Raw genomic sequence first — 18860 nt, forward strand, 5'->3', positions numbered from 1 at the left:
TTTGAAATACAAATGTACAACCACTTCTGGTCTTCAGGTAGACAGCCAAGGCCTTCCCTTAAGGGCAGAGTCTTTGATTCTCGAATGACTGCACCCATTCTGAATTGTCTATGGATTTCAGAAACTTAAATTTCTTGTAAAATAATCTCAGCACAGACTCCATTATTATTTTCTTTCAAAATCCTGGCCATACCACTTCCTAAATCAGGCAAGTTGCTCAGCCTCTTTGTACCTTGGTTTTCTCAGTACCCATTTCAGAGTTACTGTGAGGACCAAACAGATATTTTATATAAAGGCTTAACGTAGTGCCTGACACACAGTAAACACCCAACAGATGTTAACTATTTTCCAGTTGTGTCACCCACACCCAATTCAATAGCATTTTAAAGAGATCTGCCTTTATTGAGACTTTTCAAAGCTTTTAGTGTTCTTAGAAACAACAATTTCTTTTTGCACCATCGGTTCACGTAACATTAAATTATGTAAATACAGTAACTACTACCATTGGCATAAACAAACTTTGGAACAAGAATCACAGTGACTTACACTCAACTCGTAGATGTGGACATGCCAGAGAGCAGCCTACTGGGCCAGGAACGTTCAGGGTAAACTAGCCTTTTTGAAAACATTGGTCTGAGTCGGACGTGTCCACTGTTACAGAGGGTTTTTTGTTTGTTTTGGGCAGCAGTTGGCAGGAGTGAAGCAGGCACTATCTGGATAGAGCTCCAGGCATCTGAAAAAGAAACGCTTTTTTATTGGTAAATGAAAATCATTTTTTGGTGACATCACATTGGAAATTTTGTACTACATAAGTGGAAATACATGTTCATCTGCAGCTATAATTTAGATTTTTGCCACTCAACAGGGATGCCTGTCTATAAAAAGAGTTAATGCACCCCAATTTGGTACTGTTTATGTTTTAAACTTTCAGGTAAGTCTTAAGTCAGAGTGATGAAGCATGCAAATGCTATGAGTGAAAAGGACTCCAGGAGCGTACCTCCGCCGCTTCCCATCTGAGGACTTCCTTAGCTCCAAGTTCCCTCCGCTGGCCGCGCCCTTCCTCTGGTCCACCTGGTGACCAACAGCTCACCCCAAGGCCCCACTGGGTGGCCCGCACCTCCCCACCCCACTGGCAGCACCTTGTTCCCTCTCCTGCCTTCTCGGCAGGCTGCACACTGCGGGGGCGTGGTTTTTGAACTGTCAGCCCCCAGTTTCTCTCGGGAAAACGGTCCCCAACTTCCGCTCCCACCCACGGCTCACGCGTTGCAAGGGGGTCCTCCCCCAGGGGCCGGCCGTCGGGCACGGCTCTACCTCCTCCGAGCTGAGGTCAGAGGTCCCAGAGGAAAGCTTCCGAAGGCCCCAGAGCAACGTGTTCTCTGGGGAGGGGTGTTTCTGAGCAAGGGCTGGGGAGCCACAAGGCCAGAGTCTGAACCCCAGCTCTGCCACCAACTGGCTGCAGGGGCCCAAGCAGATCACTTCTGAGCCACACCTCAGAAATGGGGCAGTGACAGAGCCGCCGTGGACAGGAATCAGGTCAGCCACGGAGCACTCAGCCCAGAGCCCGGCACGGGTGGAGCAGTGAGCGAGCCCCCGGCAGTCAACCCTCGAGCACCCTCAGCCTGCGGAGGACGGACACCACAGGGCAGTGGCCCAGAGCGGTGAGGCAGGTCACTTGCGGAGAGAGGGCACCGTTTCTGAGCACCGTGTGAGGGCCCAAACACCCCACGAGCCGCGCGCCTCCGAGCACTGGAAGGAAGGGCGCACCGAAACGTGGGCATCGCTCTGCCCAGCTCTGCGGGACCTGGCGGCCTGCTCCTAGCCCACCGCCGCCACGGGCGGTGCTGCTGGTCTCCACCCCAGACGGGAAGGGGCCACGGCCGCCCGCTGACCTTACGAGGCTCCCAGCAGGGTCGAGGTAGTGTCAAGAGCCCGGCGGCTGGCCCAGAAAGCCCGATGACCTGCTCGCACGGGCGGCAGGCTCAGGGATGTGAGCAGGTGAGTGTGGCAGACACGTGGAGACGAGGGGCTAAAGCCACGGGCGCTCAGGCTCGAGGGGCAGCAAGGCTGGGGCTCCCCTCCGCCTAGAAGGGGTGCAGCGCTAACTTTCCAGCCCTTGACTAAATTACCATAACTGTACCATCTTCCTTATTTAACTGAGACTAGTAAGTGGATTTTAAAATATTCAAACAGCATGATACTCAAGATCTTGCCATGCTTCAGGGTGAGAACTCCAACTTTAAACCAAACTGCCATGAACGTAAGTAACAATTTTACATGACTTTTATTTAATAAAACCACATATTTACAATTGAAAAAGTCCTAGTTTGATACACTTTACTAAATAAAATTAAAGGTTAACTGTACAAGCAATTAAAACATGATCTGTAGAGCAAGTGTTATCAGGGGTTTTCTATCAGCAAACTATTTAAAATAGTCAAAAACTGAGCCGTTAAAAAGTACCCTTTAAAGTGAACGTTTCTCCAGATGGGATTTCAATGACTGGTGGGGACACGGCATCCGACTCTGAAGTACCAGCTGCACAGAGGTCCCAAACCTGAAGTCTCACATCCTGAAAATCAATGGCACGGGAAGCGGAGAGGGCAGGCTTCCAGGGGCTGCACTTCAATTTCTGCTTCCAGTTTTTCTAAACGAGAAGGTCAAGCAGAGAAGCACAGCCCTGTGCTGTCCGGCAGCCCTCTGCGGAAAGGTGCGAAGTGACCCTAGACTTGGACTTAGAACTTCCCGGCCTCTGAGTGGACGCATCAAACCAGCAAGAGCTTGTGTGGTCCCTGGACAGGTCAGGAAAACCTCCTTTGAACTAAAGATGTGGAAGTATTCCAGATTGGCCTGGAATCCTGTTTAAAAATGTAATGCATATATGGTGCTATCCGAAGAGATTTATGTCAAACTGTCTGACGATAATGTTGAGGGCTGGGGTCTGACTACACGTGAAGTTGCACAAACGCATTCTCGATAACTTGCCCACGCCCCCTGCTGCATCGCTTTCTGTCACCACTTAAGGAACATCTTTATGTACAGTAAGAAAATATATACATCTTTCAAGAACAGAAAGCCCATGTCATGGAACAAAACCAAGTACATCCGTGAGGAACGGTGTGACAGGGCTCGCGGCCCATTTCCCAGGCCGGGCTCAGCCTGGGTTACACTCAGCCGCATGACGTCAGGGAACGGCTGTGTCTGGGAGGCTGCCGAGAGCTGGGTGGAGACAGAACACCTCCTCCAGGAGGTCAGGCAAGTCAGCGTTTAAAGGCTGAGGCAGACAGTGTATGCAAGATGCTCTGCAACCTCCCTGGAGAGTTCAGCCAGGAACACAAGGGAAAAAATGACACACGGAACAGAGCTGGGACGGAGGGCATGAGGATGGCCACTGGCTCGGCACCTTGCTTTGTACCTGAAGTGTCATCGGCGGATATGGCAGATATAGAAAACCTATAAAAATAATGCTGTAGTTAGGCTCTACCCCAACCCGTGTCTCCCTGCCGCACGCTATGCTCTCAGAGTCGAGGGCGCTCCCGACATCAGGAACCAGGTCAGCTGGGGGCACTCCCTGGGGGTGGGACAGGGGGCTGACAAGGGCTGCAGGGCAGCAGGTGCCCTTGAACCTGGCCTACTGAACGCGCCAGAGAGCAACATGCCAACACGTTAGCATGGAACCGGTTTCCGTGGAGACTGGCCTGTCCTTTGGACCCTTCTGTGCCAAAACTCTTCATGTCTGAATTTGGATAACCAAAGTTCTCAATACAAAGTTCTCCAAATTAGTCAAGGAAAAGCTAGAACAAAAAAGTTGCTAACGAACTTGGGGAAAACCAGCTGTGCGGGGGGGAAAGGCTGCCAGCACAGATACTGAGAATCCTGACAAGACGTGCGGGCCGCTGGATCCTCAGTCCTTACAACCGTCCGTCTGTAAGTCAAATGCGTGAGGCGGGATCACCGCACGCAGGACTGCGCCTGCCGTTTAGGGGACAAGGGGAGTGCGCTGGCAGAGCAAGGGAGCAGCCCCCAACCCCGCCGTGCTGCGCCGGCCTCCACAGGAGCCAGGAGGGTGCACGAGGGGGTGGGTCTGAACACCCTCTTGCCTCCCCTCCGGCTCAGAGGGGCCGCCGCCGTCCGTCTCCCACTAGCGTGAAGCCCGTCTCAACTGTCGCAGCGTCTCTGTGCGCACCTCCTCCTGCTTGGACCCATCGCCACCACTGGACAAGCGTGGGCGCAGCCTCTGGGACAGCAGGGCTCCCACTGCAACCTAAGCATGCACTGTCAGCCCTCCTGCTGGAATTCTGTCAAGGCAACGTGGTAGAAGGTCAACCTGAAGGTCAGATCGTGTCCCGGGGAGCCCATGCGCACTTGTCAGCGGCTGTCCTGTGAGACCCCACTTTCCTGTAATGTTATCTTTGGTAGTTGGGCTTTAGAAACATGACCTGCGGCCCTCGAAAGATTATCTCGGTAACTAAATCAGTAATCCCTTTCTGACGAAAATATGAGCCAATAACATCTCTGAGGTCTCCCAAATAACATTTCTCATGCACCTTGGCTATGAAAATTGTAATGTACTTTCCAGTAGTTGACATAAAAGCATTACAATTTAATTAACTTTTGCTGAAATGAGGGGAGGGGATTAGCCACTGCCCTATTTTTAAACCATGCAGAATATGCAGTGGTTGGCCATGGCCATCATTCCACCGAGCTTCTTAAGGCTTAGCCTTGGTTTAATTCTTTTAAAACTTTTTTTGTTTGTTTTGTTTTTGTTTAAGGCCAACTCCAGCATTAGGAATCAAACGTGAAAACAGCCCCTGTTCTTCGGAGCTGCCAGCGTGTCCGCCTGTAACAACACAGGTGCCACTTGGAGAACCGCTTCAGTGCCGAGCGCAAGTCCACCTGCCGCCTCAGTGTCTGAGAGATGGGCTTCCTTTCTCCATTTCCCGGCTGTCCTTCTGCAAGGCGGTCAGTACCTGGGAATCACAGGAAGACATCGGTGGGTGAGCTGCAACACACACTGAACACAGGTCCTGACAGCCTCCTGTCACCTGCCACCTCTCTGGTCCGTCTGCCACGCCTGCATCCAGACCCACCCTTCGGCATGGAAATCTGAGCACGCTGTCACCGGGCTAACGTCTAAGGCCACTTCCCACCAGCCAGCAGGTACCAATGGCAAGGCAGGGCTGCGGGGCTCTGTTTCTTCCACAGCCTGGCTCCAGCCCCCGCACACCCCACTCTAGAATGCCAACATCCTCTGGGGCCTTCACACGCAGCTGCCCCCGCTGCCCTGCCCCTCTCTCTCCACCAGCAAATGATGCATCCTTCTAAGGCCTAAGAGACATCCGCTCCTCGCACGCCTTCCTGGGAGTTCCCAAGGCAACTGAGCTCATTCAACTGGGTGCTCAGCTCTTAGTTAACACCTTTGTTTTTAAAAACGTGACATTCCACTCTGATTGCTTTATAACAGCCAGGACATAACAATAGGCCCCATTTATCGCACGCCCACTCTAGCCAAGCAGGGCCCTCGCCAGGCACCTCCAGCACAGCAGCTGTTTAATCCACACAACACTGTAAGTCACCTGAACAACAGACACTCATACAAGTGACCTGCTAAAAGCCAAGCAGCTCATATGGACTCAAACCCAGATCTGTCTGATTTCAAAACCAAGGGACTCTCTGTAGCACCTGTGCTAAACTACCTGGGCCAGGCACTATGCCACTTTAATTGAATTACAAAGTACAAGGGGTAAAGCAGAAACATTTTCTGTGGGTTTCAAATAAATTGCGCAGAAGGGCTAAAGGTAGAGAAAAGTCCCTCTCTCTACCTCTAAGTAAGTGACACTTTCAGCTAAACATAAACATTTAACTGTTTTGTAAAGCTCACCAGGATCTTAACCTTAAGCACAGTGTTTAAGAGAAACATGCATAAAGCACAGTTCCCATGGGACCTGGAACTGAATAACCTCGCTGGTGCCTACCAGCAGGCTAACTCCCATTACTGTCCCACCGTCAGAGAATGTCCTACTATTTAATAACCTTTGACCTGGTTTTAACCAATAATTTTCACCTAAAATGCAAGGAGCAAAATGACAGATCTGGATTCAGTCCTTCTCTCTTCGCGTGTCTCTGTGGGTACGCAGGCGAGGGTGGGGATAGAGGGAAGGACCAGTGAAATACTGGGATGGCCACAAAGTCCCTTCGGGTTTTTCCGCAACCTTACGGAAAGATACTAATACTAATTAAGGATTTCAAGATGTAGCCCCGTATTTTCATTCTGCGTTAATCAGAGAAAGGCTCTTCCCTCTCGCCAGATCCCTGATAATTATACAGCCAGTCCCGCTCACACGTGAGCTGAGTTGTTTTAACGGCTTTGCTGAGATACAGTTCACATACCACACAATTCACCCATTCAGAGTGCACAATTCAGTGGCTTTGAGTATATTCGTAGATATGTGCAACCCTCGCCACAGTCAGTTTTAGAAAATTTTCATCACCCCATCCTCCAGCTATCACAGCCCTGCCCCCCACCTCGCCCATTCCCTTGGCAACCGCTAATCTACTTCCTGTCTACAGATTTCCCTTTCTGAAACTGCATCAGTGGAACCACACAGTATGTGGTCTTCAGTGTCTGGCTTTGTCACTTAACATAATGTTTTGAAGGTGCATCCATGTTGTAGCATGAGTCAGTACTTCCTTTTTATAAACTGAACATATTTACTTCAGAAATGCAACTCATGTCACACTAAGCACAAAACAGTGGCCACCCCGCCCTGTAAAAGCAGGGGAGCAGTTCACAGTAACACCCAGGGGCCCACTATAGCAGCTGTGCTCCTTCCCAAAAGACCCAGATAGGAAGGAAGACCGCCAGCCAGAGAGCATCATGTAACAGGACAGGGAGATGAGGAAGGACTAGCCGCGAGGCAGACCAGAGGGCCCAGGTGAGAGGGGAACCTCTCTCTGGTTAATAAGTAAACAGGAACTGAACTGTACACTTTTAAAAAGGTGAATTTTATGGTATGTAAATTAATAAAGCTGTTATAAAAATAAAGAGGCTGCTAACTAAGATCAAAGGGAGAGAGTCTAATCACCTATGAAGGAATCTGGCCAAACATAAAAACTGACTGAGCCTTCAGATCTGTCAATTTACAGGACATACAGCGTGGAAGGACCACGTTAAACACCACCACAGGGGACTTCCCTGGCGGTCCAGCAGTTAAGACTCTGCGCTTTCACCGCGGGGGGCGCAGGTTCAATCCCTGATCTGGGAACTAAGATCCCCCGTGCTGTGTGGCAGGCATGAATGAATGAATACATTTTAAAAACACCACAGGGATAGAACCTGCAAAATCCAGATAGTGGGAACTGCTATTGGACAAATGACCTCGTTTCCTCAATAAATAAAGGGGGAAGGGAGAAGTGGAAAGGTGGGTAACCTATACAATAAAAAAAAAAAAAAAAGACTTAAAAGACATTTCAACCAACTGCAATGTGTAGACCTTATTTGGATCTTGACTTAAGCAAACTATAAAGCTACTGCTGACATCTGAAAACAGAAATCTGAAACTGGAGATGTGACAGGCACATGGGGGTTCGTTATTCTATTTCATTCTATTTTTGAATGCACTTTAAATCTTCTACTAATAAAAAAGATTAATCAGGAACAAGCATCGTATGGCACACTTGAGCAAGTGCAAGCCCCCCCGGGACCTGATGCTCAGGCAAACTGAGCATACGCTGCGTCAGGAAGCAAGGTTTTATTTTTTCCCTTTCGGAATGATCAAGACTAGAACCAGACAACAACAGCCAATCCCACAGGGGACAAAACCTAAGAGGGGTGTCCAGAGGAGAAGAGAGGAACCTAGAAGAAGCAGGCCCAGGGTGGACGCGCTCCCGCGCTATCGGCTCAGCTGCTCCGCTAACAGCTGCTAGAGCCGGAGCAACATATCCCCACATCCAGGGAAGCCCTCCTCCCGCCCTCCCCCTCCCCCTCCTCCCCCCACCCTCCTCTGCCTCCGCAACTGCTGAGAACACACAGTTCACCTCTTTGGGCCTCCCTTGTTTATCCGTGACATGGGGACAAGTTAGTTCCCTTAGTTTACTGTCTCTGACATTTAAGAAAAGGGGGGAAGGCTTGTTTTACAAAACACTATCTGACACGCAGAGAGTACTGGGACGGCAAACCAGAAGTTCTGACCTCCCAGTGCCACTGCAGAAGGGGTGGGAAGGCTTTTATTCTCCAGCCCCTTCTTCTGGCAGAGACCCACGGAGGAAGCGCCTGCCCAAGACCCCCCTGTGGCAGAGCCAAGCCTCAAGCCCAGGTCACCTCACTTCCAGCCCAAGAACTACTCCAGAGAGGGCCGTTTCCTCAAAGGGCACTCGGCATAACTCACTTCCTGAATCAGACCACTGAGCCATGGCTCTACGGAGTAGAGAACAAAAGACCCGCTTACCTGAGCCCACTTCTTGTTTCGACTTTGCATCTGAACTGCAGCTATGGAAGCAAAAAGCTCCTCTGCGGGCAAGTCCTCGGGCAGCCGCGTTAGGAACTGAGCTATGTGAATGAAGTCCATGTGGGTCAGGATGTCCTCGAACAGCTTCAGGAGGCCCAGGGCCGTGCGGAACAGAAACTGCTCCCCGTCACGACAGAACACATCCCACACACGACAGGCCAGATCCAGGGGCAAAGATTTGCTGTATAAAGTAAAGATCCTGGAAAAAAAGTTTGAGTTGTTCACATTCTGGATGGCACAAAGAAAGAGCTCTGAATTCAGGTCGAATCCATTAAAATGCTCCCTCAGTTAGTCACTTTCATACTTACACTGCGGGGTGGTGCGGGGGGGGGTGGAGAAGCCCTAAGCCTGCATTAACTCTGACGGTCAATTTAAACATTTTATAGAACAGCATTATCAGGGAGCTTCCCTGGTGGCGCAGGGGTTAAGACTCCGTGCTCCCAATACAGGGGGCCTGGGTTCGACCCCTGGTCAGGGAACTAGATCCCACATGCATGCCGCAACTAAGGAGCCCCTGAGCCACAATGAAGGGGCCCTCCTGCCACAACTAAGACCTGGCGCAACCAAATAAATAAATGAAAAACAAAAAACAGCCTTATCAGCTTTCACAGAGAATCTCAAACACCGTACAGTTTCTGAATTGGACATCAATTACTTCTACGTACAACACATATTTACCGTGCACCTACTATGTGCTTATTACTCTGAGGTAAGTGCTAGATATAAGGTTAATAAGGCAGACAGAGCTTAGAGTCTGGTAGGGAGTAAAAACAGTCAATGGAAATGTGTAATTCAGGGACTTCCCTGGCTGTCCAGTGGTTAAGACTCCACGCCTCCACTGCAGGGGACACAGGATCGACCCCTGGTCAGGGAACTAAGATCCTACGTGTCACGCAGTGTGGCCACAAAAAATACACACACACACACACACACACACACACACACTCAGCATACACAAGTACCCATTACTTCTGAAGAGTACCATATACTTTTCTCCCAGTAGGGGTCAGCAAAGGAACAGAGTAAATTCTTCCAAATAAATTTGACAGTGGATTACAAGAAATTGATCTTATATTTAGCAATGCAAACCATCAGATGAAAAAAGTAAGTGAAAGACAGATATGTACTCCCTTAGAAAACTGGGATGGTCACAAATCAAACTACCAAACAAATACAGTCTTAGGTGAGCAAACAGGTCTAATCATCTCTACCCTGGACCTGGGCCTATGTCACAAAGCAAGGCGAGTCCAGGGTGAGATGCAGGCCAAGCTGATTCTCTGTGAATCTGCCCTCCTCCCGCAGCTGTGAGACGCAGCCCGGGTGCCATCTCCGGGTGCTTCCTGACCCCCACCCGCTCCGGGCCCCGCTCTGCCCCTGTGCTTTGACCGCGAGCTGTTTGCTCCTGTCTTCCCCACGGACACTGCCCAAGAGCAGGGACTCCACCCACTGCATCTCCATCCGCAGCACCTGGCGCAGCACCTGGCATTCTCTGCTGAGGAAGTGTGTCCACAAACTCCCAGCCGATCCAGGACGGTACAGGTGTTAGTGGTTCTCACTGCCTTCTTCCCTGTATTAGTCCTCATGACAAGTGGGGACGTTCTCTAGCCCTCCTGGAAAATCACTTGTCCACAGGTTTCAGTATTTCCTCAGTGCCCATGCTGACTCGAGACCCACAGGGCCCGTGAAGGCAGCTGAGCTCAGGTGCTGGACTCAGACGGCGGGGCTGCCTTGGTCAGGAGGTAGTGTCACCAGGCCTTTAACAGCAGGACTCTCACTCTCCTACAACAGATCCTACCAGAAACATTACACCGGGACCTCGCTGGTGGTCCAGCGGTAAAGAATCCTCCTTATAATGTAGAGAAGGCGGGTTCGATCCCTGGTCAGGGAACTAAGATCTCACATGCTGCGGGTCAACTAAGCCCGCGTGCGGCAACTACTGAGCCTGCACGCCTCAACAAGAGCCCGCGAGCCGCAACTAAGACCCGACGGGGCCAAAAGTAATGAATAAAGTAAATAAATAATAAATCTTAAAAAAAAAAAGAAATGTCACCCCATGCTGGCAGACGTGCTCACAGGTTTCACAGGCACGGGCTTCCTGTCTGCCGCAATCTACTCTGCCTCTCTTCCCCTGGCAGGATGCTCTGCGGAGGAGCATTCATACAGCGTGCTAACTGAGACCCAGTAACCTTCAGGGCTACCCCCGTCAGTGCTTTACAAGGTTCAAGAAAGGCATAATAATCTAGATTTCAACTCAGATGATGGAAGAGGGAGACAGATGTCAGAGAAAAATCACCCCAGCTCCCGCCACCAGTGACAGAACCAGACCCTGAACCCATGCCCTGAATGTCCACAGTGGGCCACGTGCCCTCAGGCAACATGCTGGGGAGGACAACCTACCTTTAAAAGGTACAACCAACCTTCAGCCTGAGGGTTTTACTGTCTCAAAAGACAGAAAACCATCTCATTACTCAGTCTAGAAAACACAGTTCAAGGGACAGCCAAGAGATCTTTGTTTCGCCTCTCAGTTTGAACATTCTCAATTCTATCTAGAAGACATTTTATTTTTAAAAAATGAAAAAGAACTGACCTAATCCATGCCAATTCATCAGTGGAAATCAAACCTTTACATCTTAAAAGCAGAGTCTTGAGCAAAAAAGATGGGAAAATTGAGTAGGTATAGGCAAAGAGGGAGAAAAACAACAAAAGAAATTTCTCCAACATAATATTCTCGAGTTCAGATTTGTGTGTGGGTCTTCATAAACTACTTCAGATATATTTTGAACTTTACAAAATTAAGCCAACATCCAAATGATGGAGAATGCCACATTCATCTGGGACACAGTAAAAGTTCTATACAAGTGTGATTTATTACTACATTTTTTAAAAATGTATACCAAAAATGATATATATTAAACACATTCGAAGTACTGTCTATGGAGTGGGGATGGGATAAAAAGGAATAACGACAGACAAACAAGAGTAGCCTTGCATGAAATAGTGACACTAGTTTACCATGAACTCAGAAGTATGATTAATTTAATCCTCTTCAATTTACATTTTTTAAAAAATTCACAAGAATTTACCAATCAAGCTGTTATCAACCATTTGCTTTACTGAGTTGGCAAATACGGATTATTTGCAGGTAGCATTTGTAGTAAGTCAACGGTTCAAAGTTCAAAAAACTCACCCTGAACTTAGGATGGACTTAAGATATAAAAACTGGACTTCCCTGGTGGTGCAGTGGTTAAGAATCCGCCTGCCAATGCAGGGGACATGGGTTCAAGCCCTGGTCCGGGAAGATCCCACATGCCGCGAAGCAACTAAGCCCGTGTGCCACAACTGCTGAGCCTGCGCTCTAGAGCCCGTGAGCCACAGCTACTGAAGCCCGTTTGCCTAGAGCCCGTGCTCTGCAACAAGAGAAGCTACCATAATGAGAAGCCCGCGCACCGCAACAAAGAGTAGCCCTTGCTCGCCACAACTAGAGAAAGTCCACACGCAGCAACGAAGACCCAACACAGCCAAATAAATAAATAAATAAGATATAAAAATTACAGCCAAGCCCAGCCCACCCCAAAAAGAAAAAAAAAAAGGGAGCGCCACCCTTAATGCCTGTGATGCCCACCTGCTCCATCCTGCCAACCATCCTAGGCATCCCATTACTCCATGAGGTCACTTCCGAGATCTGAGCCCTGCTGGTTCTCATCAGGTCAGTCCATTCATCATCAATATTTTCCAAAGCCTGCTCTATGCCAGTCCCTGTTCTTTGTGCTGAGGCTATACAGCACAGAACAGAACAGACAAGTTTCCCTGCCCTCATGGGTGGAAAGGATATGCACAGAATGTCAGACGTTGATTTAAATAAAAGCAGGGGTGGGAGATAGGGACTGCCAGTGTGGCTGTGTAAACAGGACGGTCAAGGAGAGTGCATCACTGAAAAGTGACACTTCCATAAAGCCCTGAAGAGGAAGCGGCAAGGCAGGAGAAAGGGTCAGGGAAGTACCCAGACAGAGGAAGTGGTGAGTTCGCGAGCTCTGAGGCAGGAGTAAACCCAGCAACACCCAAAGAGCAAGGAGGCCACTGGGCTGAAGCCAGAAACAGCCAAGGGGAGAACACGAGGATGCCTGTGGGGACCAGGGGCCCAGCACACAGGACCTTACAGGCTGTTACAAGGCCTGCAGGTTTTATTCTATGAGTGGAGCATCTGACCAAGGGTGGGGCCTGTCCCCTGCGCTGAGAAGCGCCTGCAGGGGAACGCAGGCCTCACTGGGCGACCGCTGAAACAATCAGGCAGGTCAGCACAGCACGGCAGCAGTGGAGGTGGCCTGAAGCAGAGAGACTGTGGACGGACTCTGCGACGGATGTGTCTCACGGGAAATGCAATGGAGGGGTCTAAGATGCAATTCAAAGGATGGAGTTCTCGTTTAAGGAGATGTGGGATCGCTGGTTTGGACAGGAAGGTCAGGAGGTGAGTTTGAGGCATGTTACGTTGGTAAGCCGGACATCCAAGCAGATAAATGAATTAATCTGGAGTTCAGAGGGCTCTGGGCTGGCGACAGTTTGTGTATAGATGGTATCAGATAAAGGAAGTATTCTAGAATCAGAGAGTGAAGAATGTCAAATGCTGCTGAAAAGTCAGATAAGACTGAGAACTGATCACCAAGCACATACTTCATGCAGAAAAGTAGGAACTGTGCCATACATTGTATCATTTACTATTTTTTATGTACTGAAATGGAATTATTAAGGCCTTGAATGTACTATATCTTAAATAAAATGTGCCTTTCAAATAAAAACGTTTTAAAATTTTCCCCTGGCAAATGTCTACTCACCCACAGCTCAGCGTAGGTGACCCTCTCTGGGAAGGCTGTTTCCTGGCCCCTGGGCTAGGCTGGGTCTCTCCCGATAGATGTTCACACTGCACCTCATACATCCCTTTCATAACATTCATCGAACGGGGATGGGCCTCCCACCCCAGCTACCTTCTGTGCTCTGAGCCTCACAGGCTCTGGGAGGCCTTCCAGCAGTCAGCTGCCGGCCCCTGGGATCCAGCCCGGGCCACCTCCCGCTCGACACCAAAATTCCAGGGTCACTGCCTCCCGGTCTCCTGCTCTGGACGGCCAGCCTCTGAGCAGGGAGGTTGTTCTCCTCCCCCCTCCCCTTCAAGCAGGGCTGCTCTGATGTGCTCCAGCGTCCGCAGGCTCCCTCCCTCTCCTCCCTGCTCCTCTTTCACTGGAAAACCATTCATTACCAGCAGTTTTCAAATGCTTGACTGTATTCTAAACCACATTCAGACTCAGAACCAGCTGTGAAGAGGACACTGAAACAATGCTCTCTCCTGGTTTCCTCTCAGAAGAGTGGTTAATCAGACTCCATTCCTGCTGTGAAGAGCCACTCAGCTCCCTGGGGCTGAGGTGAGCCGCACCAGCCCACAGCCCACAGCCCACAGCCCAGGAACACGAGGGCTGCTGTGCTGTGTGCACAGGGCCCTCCCTGCCTGCAGTCCTGCAAGTCTGCTCCCCAAGGTGGACTCGGCTTCACCCTGCTCCAGCCAGGATGCATGTGGAAGAGACGGGGGCAGACGGCGAAAGCCCCACGGGCCTTCCCAGGACCGCTGGTGGTGTTCTCCCATGGAGGAAGAGAGAATTCGAGGATTTCTCCCCCAAGACACGCTTGCTTTGCTCCCCTGGACCACTGCATATTACTGCACTGTATATGAAAGATGATAGTTTCAGGTACCGATTCAACTAATGCATAAAAATGTCTTTTTCTATTGCTAAACTAATGAAGTGGCTATAGGCTCATAAAAGACAACAAACACAAATTGTGTGTATCTATTTCCCCCTTAATGTATGTAAGAGGAACAGTTTCTTCCCTGTCAAGCCTTCACAATTTCCAGAAAACACTCTTATCTGGCGATGCCTAATCTAACTGCTTGCCTGCAAACAGGGAGCACAGTCGGGGAAGGGAGGTGGGGAGGGAGTCCACCACTTCCAAAGCTGGGCATGGAGGCAAAGCTCCTTCTCAGGAACCAGTAGTGGGAGAACGGACACCCACCCTGGTCTGCTTCTCAAAGGCCCTGGCGCTGCAGGTAAAACAGAGCCGCCAGGAAGCACATACTTCCCGGGGCTGGGCGCTGCTTTATAAGCTCCTACCTGGATTATCCAGTTTATTCCTTGAGGAAGTACAACCACCACCTCCATTTTACAGGTGAAGAAACCACAAATAAAGGGAGGCTGTAGGAACACAGACTTAGCCTGAGGTAAAAGGGCAAAGGTCACCTAGCAGTCTCCCTCATGGAGAAGCCACCGTCAGAGACGTGGACCTTCACGGCCTGACATCACCGATTTCCAGCTGTGCCCACATTTTCCCATCCTGACCAGTTCCTAAGAATGAGCCTTCGTCCCCAGAGCCCTGAACCCCACTCCCAAGCCCATGGTGCTCCAGAAACTCAGACAAGCAGGGAAGACGCTGCTAGATAACTACCTAGCCTCCTTAGATGTTGTGAGGATTAAATAAAACAACATTGAACGCACAGCTGCATTCATTAAATAATTGAAGGCAGTTGTATGTGTCTTGGTTCAAACTTAATTAATAAGCCCAACCCCTGACGCAATCCTGGAAGCCATCAGCCGGATCCGCCTCTGAGCCCCCAGAGCACCCTCCCACTTGAGCCCGAAGGTGTTCTCACCTTAGGCGCCAGCACCAAGCAGCAGGTAAATAATGTGGCCCCTGCATTAGCGCCTGGGCTCCATCTCAGCCAGGCTGCGGTGCGCTGGCGACCACAGGCTGCGCGGGCCCTTCCTGCGAGCAGCTTTCCCACCTGCGGCCTTGGAACCCTCCTCCAGCCCTCCACACGCGCTGAGGAGGCCCCCGCGTGGGCCGGATTCTACTCCGGATGCCGGGAGCTCTGCGCGACAACCCCACCCTGGAGGAGCTCTCAGGCAGACCCGGAAGTTAGAAGCTAATGGGTGAGGGGCTTCCCTGGTGGCGCAGTGGTTAAGAATCCACCTGCCAATGAAGGGGACATGGGTTCGAGCCCTGGTCCGGGAAGACCCCACATGCCTTGGAGCAACTAAGCCCGTGCGCCTGAGCCTGCGCTCTAGAGCCCGCGAGCCACAACTACTGAGCCCGCGTGCCACAACTACTGAAGCCCGCGCGCCTAGAGCCCGTGCTCCGCAAGAAGAGAAGCCATCGCAATGAGGAGCCCGCGCACCGCAACAAACAGTAGCCCCCGCTCGCGGCAACTAGAGAAAGCCCGTGGCAACAACGAAGACCCAACGCAGACAAAAATAAAATGAATAAATTAATTTAAAAATAAATAAATAAAAGCTAATGGTGAAATGTATGCAAGATGCGATGGAAACTAAAATCTTCCGACGGTAATTTCACCTTGAACCTGCCTTTAAGGTAGAGACTGAGTGTAATGACAGGATCTCCAAGTATCACCAAACGTCATTCAAGAAACGTTAATCAGGATAGAGAAAGTTCTGCTTGACTCTTTTATTAATTCAGGATTATATATTACAAAACCTACTCACGCCTCCGAATAATTCTGCCGTTTGACAGCAGTGGGAAATGTTTTTGTAAGTTAAATGACCACATGTCAGTCCTCTGCCTGAACACTGAAAACTCTGTAGGAAGATGAGCACAGCGGGCAAGACCCTGTTGTGACCCTCCCGTCTCCGTGTGAGCAAAGAAGAGCGACAAGCACACTAAATAAGACCCCTTGTCAGGAAGGCGACATCGGCAAGTGAATCTAAGTCTCAGCTGTGAAGTCTCTGTAGCGCTGGGCAGACAGCAGCCCCCAGTCCACGTGGGGAGGCTAGCACCCGAGTGAGCCTCGGGCTGGACTCCATGGATTTTAAACCCAGGACGGGCCCCTCAGGAACAGATGCGTTCTTGGCTCTAGGACTCTGAGCCCAGCACGGGGCCAGGCACTAGGGACACAGAGGGGACTGACAAAGCTCAGTCCGTTACCGGAGCAGCAAGAAACCAACGATGCTCTCAGTGGGTCGGTGCTGTGATGGACGGAAGCGTCAACTGCTGGGGTGGAGGGGAGAGAAAAGAGGATTCTGGAAGAATAACTCTTAAACTGGTCAAGACAATGTCCTATAAAGCTACAGTGTTATAATCCAGGGGGTGGAGAAACTGTCCTGGGAGTGAAGAAGGACAATTCCTAGATGGCCTCTGGTGGGCAGACGGCGGGGCAGGAGAGGAGATTTTGTCATCTAATCTGAGCACCTACACAGCTCACCCAGGACACTCGGCGGCCGAACCACAGGGGCTCCACAACCCTCCGACATGGACAAGGAGAGTCAGCCACCGGCACCCTCTGCAGACCACACACAGTGCAGCTCCACCAGGCGTGTGCAGCTCAGGCAGGCCCTGATGTCAGGGCTGTAGATGCGGCTTTGGGAAAGTGATGTGATGTAGCAGAAGAAGCAAAAGCTCTGGAGAGAGACCGATCTGGACCGCTCACCACAGGTGTGACACTGGGTAAGGGGCCTCAGTGGCTTCCTCTGTGCTAAGACGGACCTGCTCCAGATGCTGTGAAGGTGAAACAAAGCAATGAATGTCTCTGAAATGCCAGCGTCTAGGGCGGGTCCTGAGCAACACCTGCTCTTTCCCTGGGCCTCCTTCCCATTGCCCACCCTGTTTCTGATCTGAGCTTCTACCAAGAGCCTGAATCACTGCAGACCTTCTATAAATGTGGACTGCAAGGAATCATGAATGCACTCAACTCAAATAGTTACTAAGGCCTGCGCTAGGACTGCGGATACAGGCAAGGTTCTACTTGGTCCTAATTCTAGAAAGCAGTCCAGCACTTCACCAAGAATAAGCCAACACCAGCAGAGGCCCAGGCACCAAAGCACAGCGGGCAGCATTCACGAGGCATCAGGCACCGACCACATCACATCACAAAGGTCTCGGGAGAGGAATCCTCGGAGCCCCGTTCATTGAGACACCCAGTGCTCTGCTGCACGTTCACTGCCCACGTGTCTGACGCACACTGTACGCTCTCTCGTCAGAGTGCTGATGCGTCTTTGAGCTCTGGGACCCACCTCGTGGGCTACGCTGCCTCATAACTAAATCCCTTAGCGAGGACTCTGTGGGGAGGCGCACAGGCTCTGGAGCATGAACACCAGCGGTACCATCCAGCTGGCCGGGTGGCCTTGGGCAGGTCACTCTGCCTCTCCGGGCCTCTATTTCCTCACATGTAAAACAGAGGTGTTACAATTCCCTCCAAGGGCTTGTCCTAAGGGTTAAATGAGATCACGTGAGAAGCAGTGGAGTCAATCGGTGCGAGTCCCCTTGGCCTCTGCCCCCGCTGGGTTACAGCTATCCTCGGCCTAGAAAAAAGACAGAGAAGCGCTCCCCAGGACAGCGCTCTTCACACTGCCCGTCGTGACCATCACTGATCTCTTGCACCGTGACATCATCAGAGTAGGTCAGCACCAGCTTTTTGAACAAAAACAATAGGAAATTCCAGGGCGCTCTGCACATAGTAAAGGCCAGGTGCTGCTTCAAAACACCTGTCTCAGTCATATATGTATATATACATATTACATTGCTGCACACATGGCCACACACCGGGTCACAACACAAAGTTTATTTCCTTTTGCAAGTCAGGGTGAAAAAAGTTTGAAAGACACTATTCCAAGACAGTGTTTTCCAAACCTCCCTTTAACCTGGAATCCTAAGAATCTAACTTGGGGGCCTAAAACAGGTAAGGTAGAAGTTGGAGACTCTGGTCCCATGTTATCCTCTCGTAACACCCTCCCCGAGGGGTCACAGGCCCCAGGCCTGGGAATCTGTGAGGCCAGGGTTCATAGTCAAATTACAGCACACGTGCACCAACAGGGGTGCAGAGGCACAGCCTATGCAAAAGTTGACTGTTCATGGTGTAGAGAAATCATTTGTTGGTTAAATTAAGGTGGCCTTTCAGGCAGGCCCCAAACACTCCCACCCGGCACAGCCAGACAGGTGAGCCCAGCACCCCAGCAGTGGCCGCTTCACGGCCTGATGTCTATACTATTCTGTAGTGACGTCAGCACTTGTGGCCTCAGCTACGAGCTCTGACCTCCAAACCCTTGTTCCCAGCAAGAATTCAGCGTAGTCAGAACAGTCTCAGGGTTTAGAACAGAAGCAATGAAACGCCAAAAGTCCCAAAGGCTCATTCCCACGGGTGCAGACAAATCAGCTTTATTTAAGGGACTGAGCCTCGTTTCAGATGACATTCGGACTTGACCTTCTAGAAGTAAGCCTTTTGTCTCCTGAAAAAAGTGAGCAAAAAAAAAAAAGTCAAACCAGCTACACGTTCCCAGCAGTTTTAGATTCACTGCGCAAATTAGTGCT

General features: G+C 50.5%; 1 protein-coding gene across 7 annotated transcripts in view; it reads right to left on the bottom strand.

Annotated features, from left to right (window-relative positions):
- Positions 1-2262: 2262 nt before the first annotated feature.
- Positions 2263-18860, bottom strand: part of TBC1D14 (TBC1 domain family member 14) — a 103613-nt gene continuing 87015 nt past the window's right edge. For 6 of the 7 annotated variants that reach the window (XM_033856660.2, XM_033856661.2, XM_033856658.2 and 3 more), the window contains 2 exons: positions 8445-8703; positions 2263-4967 (listed from right to left, as the gene is read on the bottom strand). In XM_033856660.2, the coding sequence (XP_033712551.1) occupies positions 4902-4967; positions 8445-8703 (325 nt within the window). In that variant the 3' untranslated portion in view covers positions 2263-4901. Of the gene's footprint in view, positions 4968-8444; positions 8704-18094; positions 18779-18860 lie in introns of those variants that run through there. The other variant, XM_004319206.2, reaches the window with a different exon arrangement.

The sequence above is a fragment of the Tursiops truncatus genome, chromosome 5, assembly GCF_011762595.2.
Source record: "Tursiops truncatus isolate mTurTru1 chromosome 5, mTurTru1.mat.Y, whole genome shotgun sequence".
NCBI lineage: Eukaryota > Metazoa > Chordata > Mammalia > Artiodactyla > Delphinidae > Tursiops > Tursiops truncatus.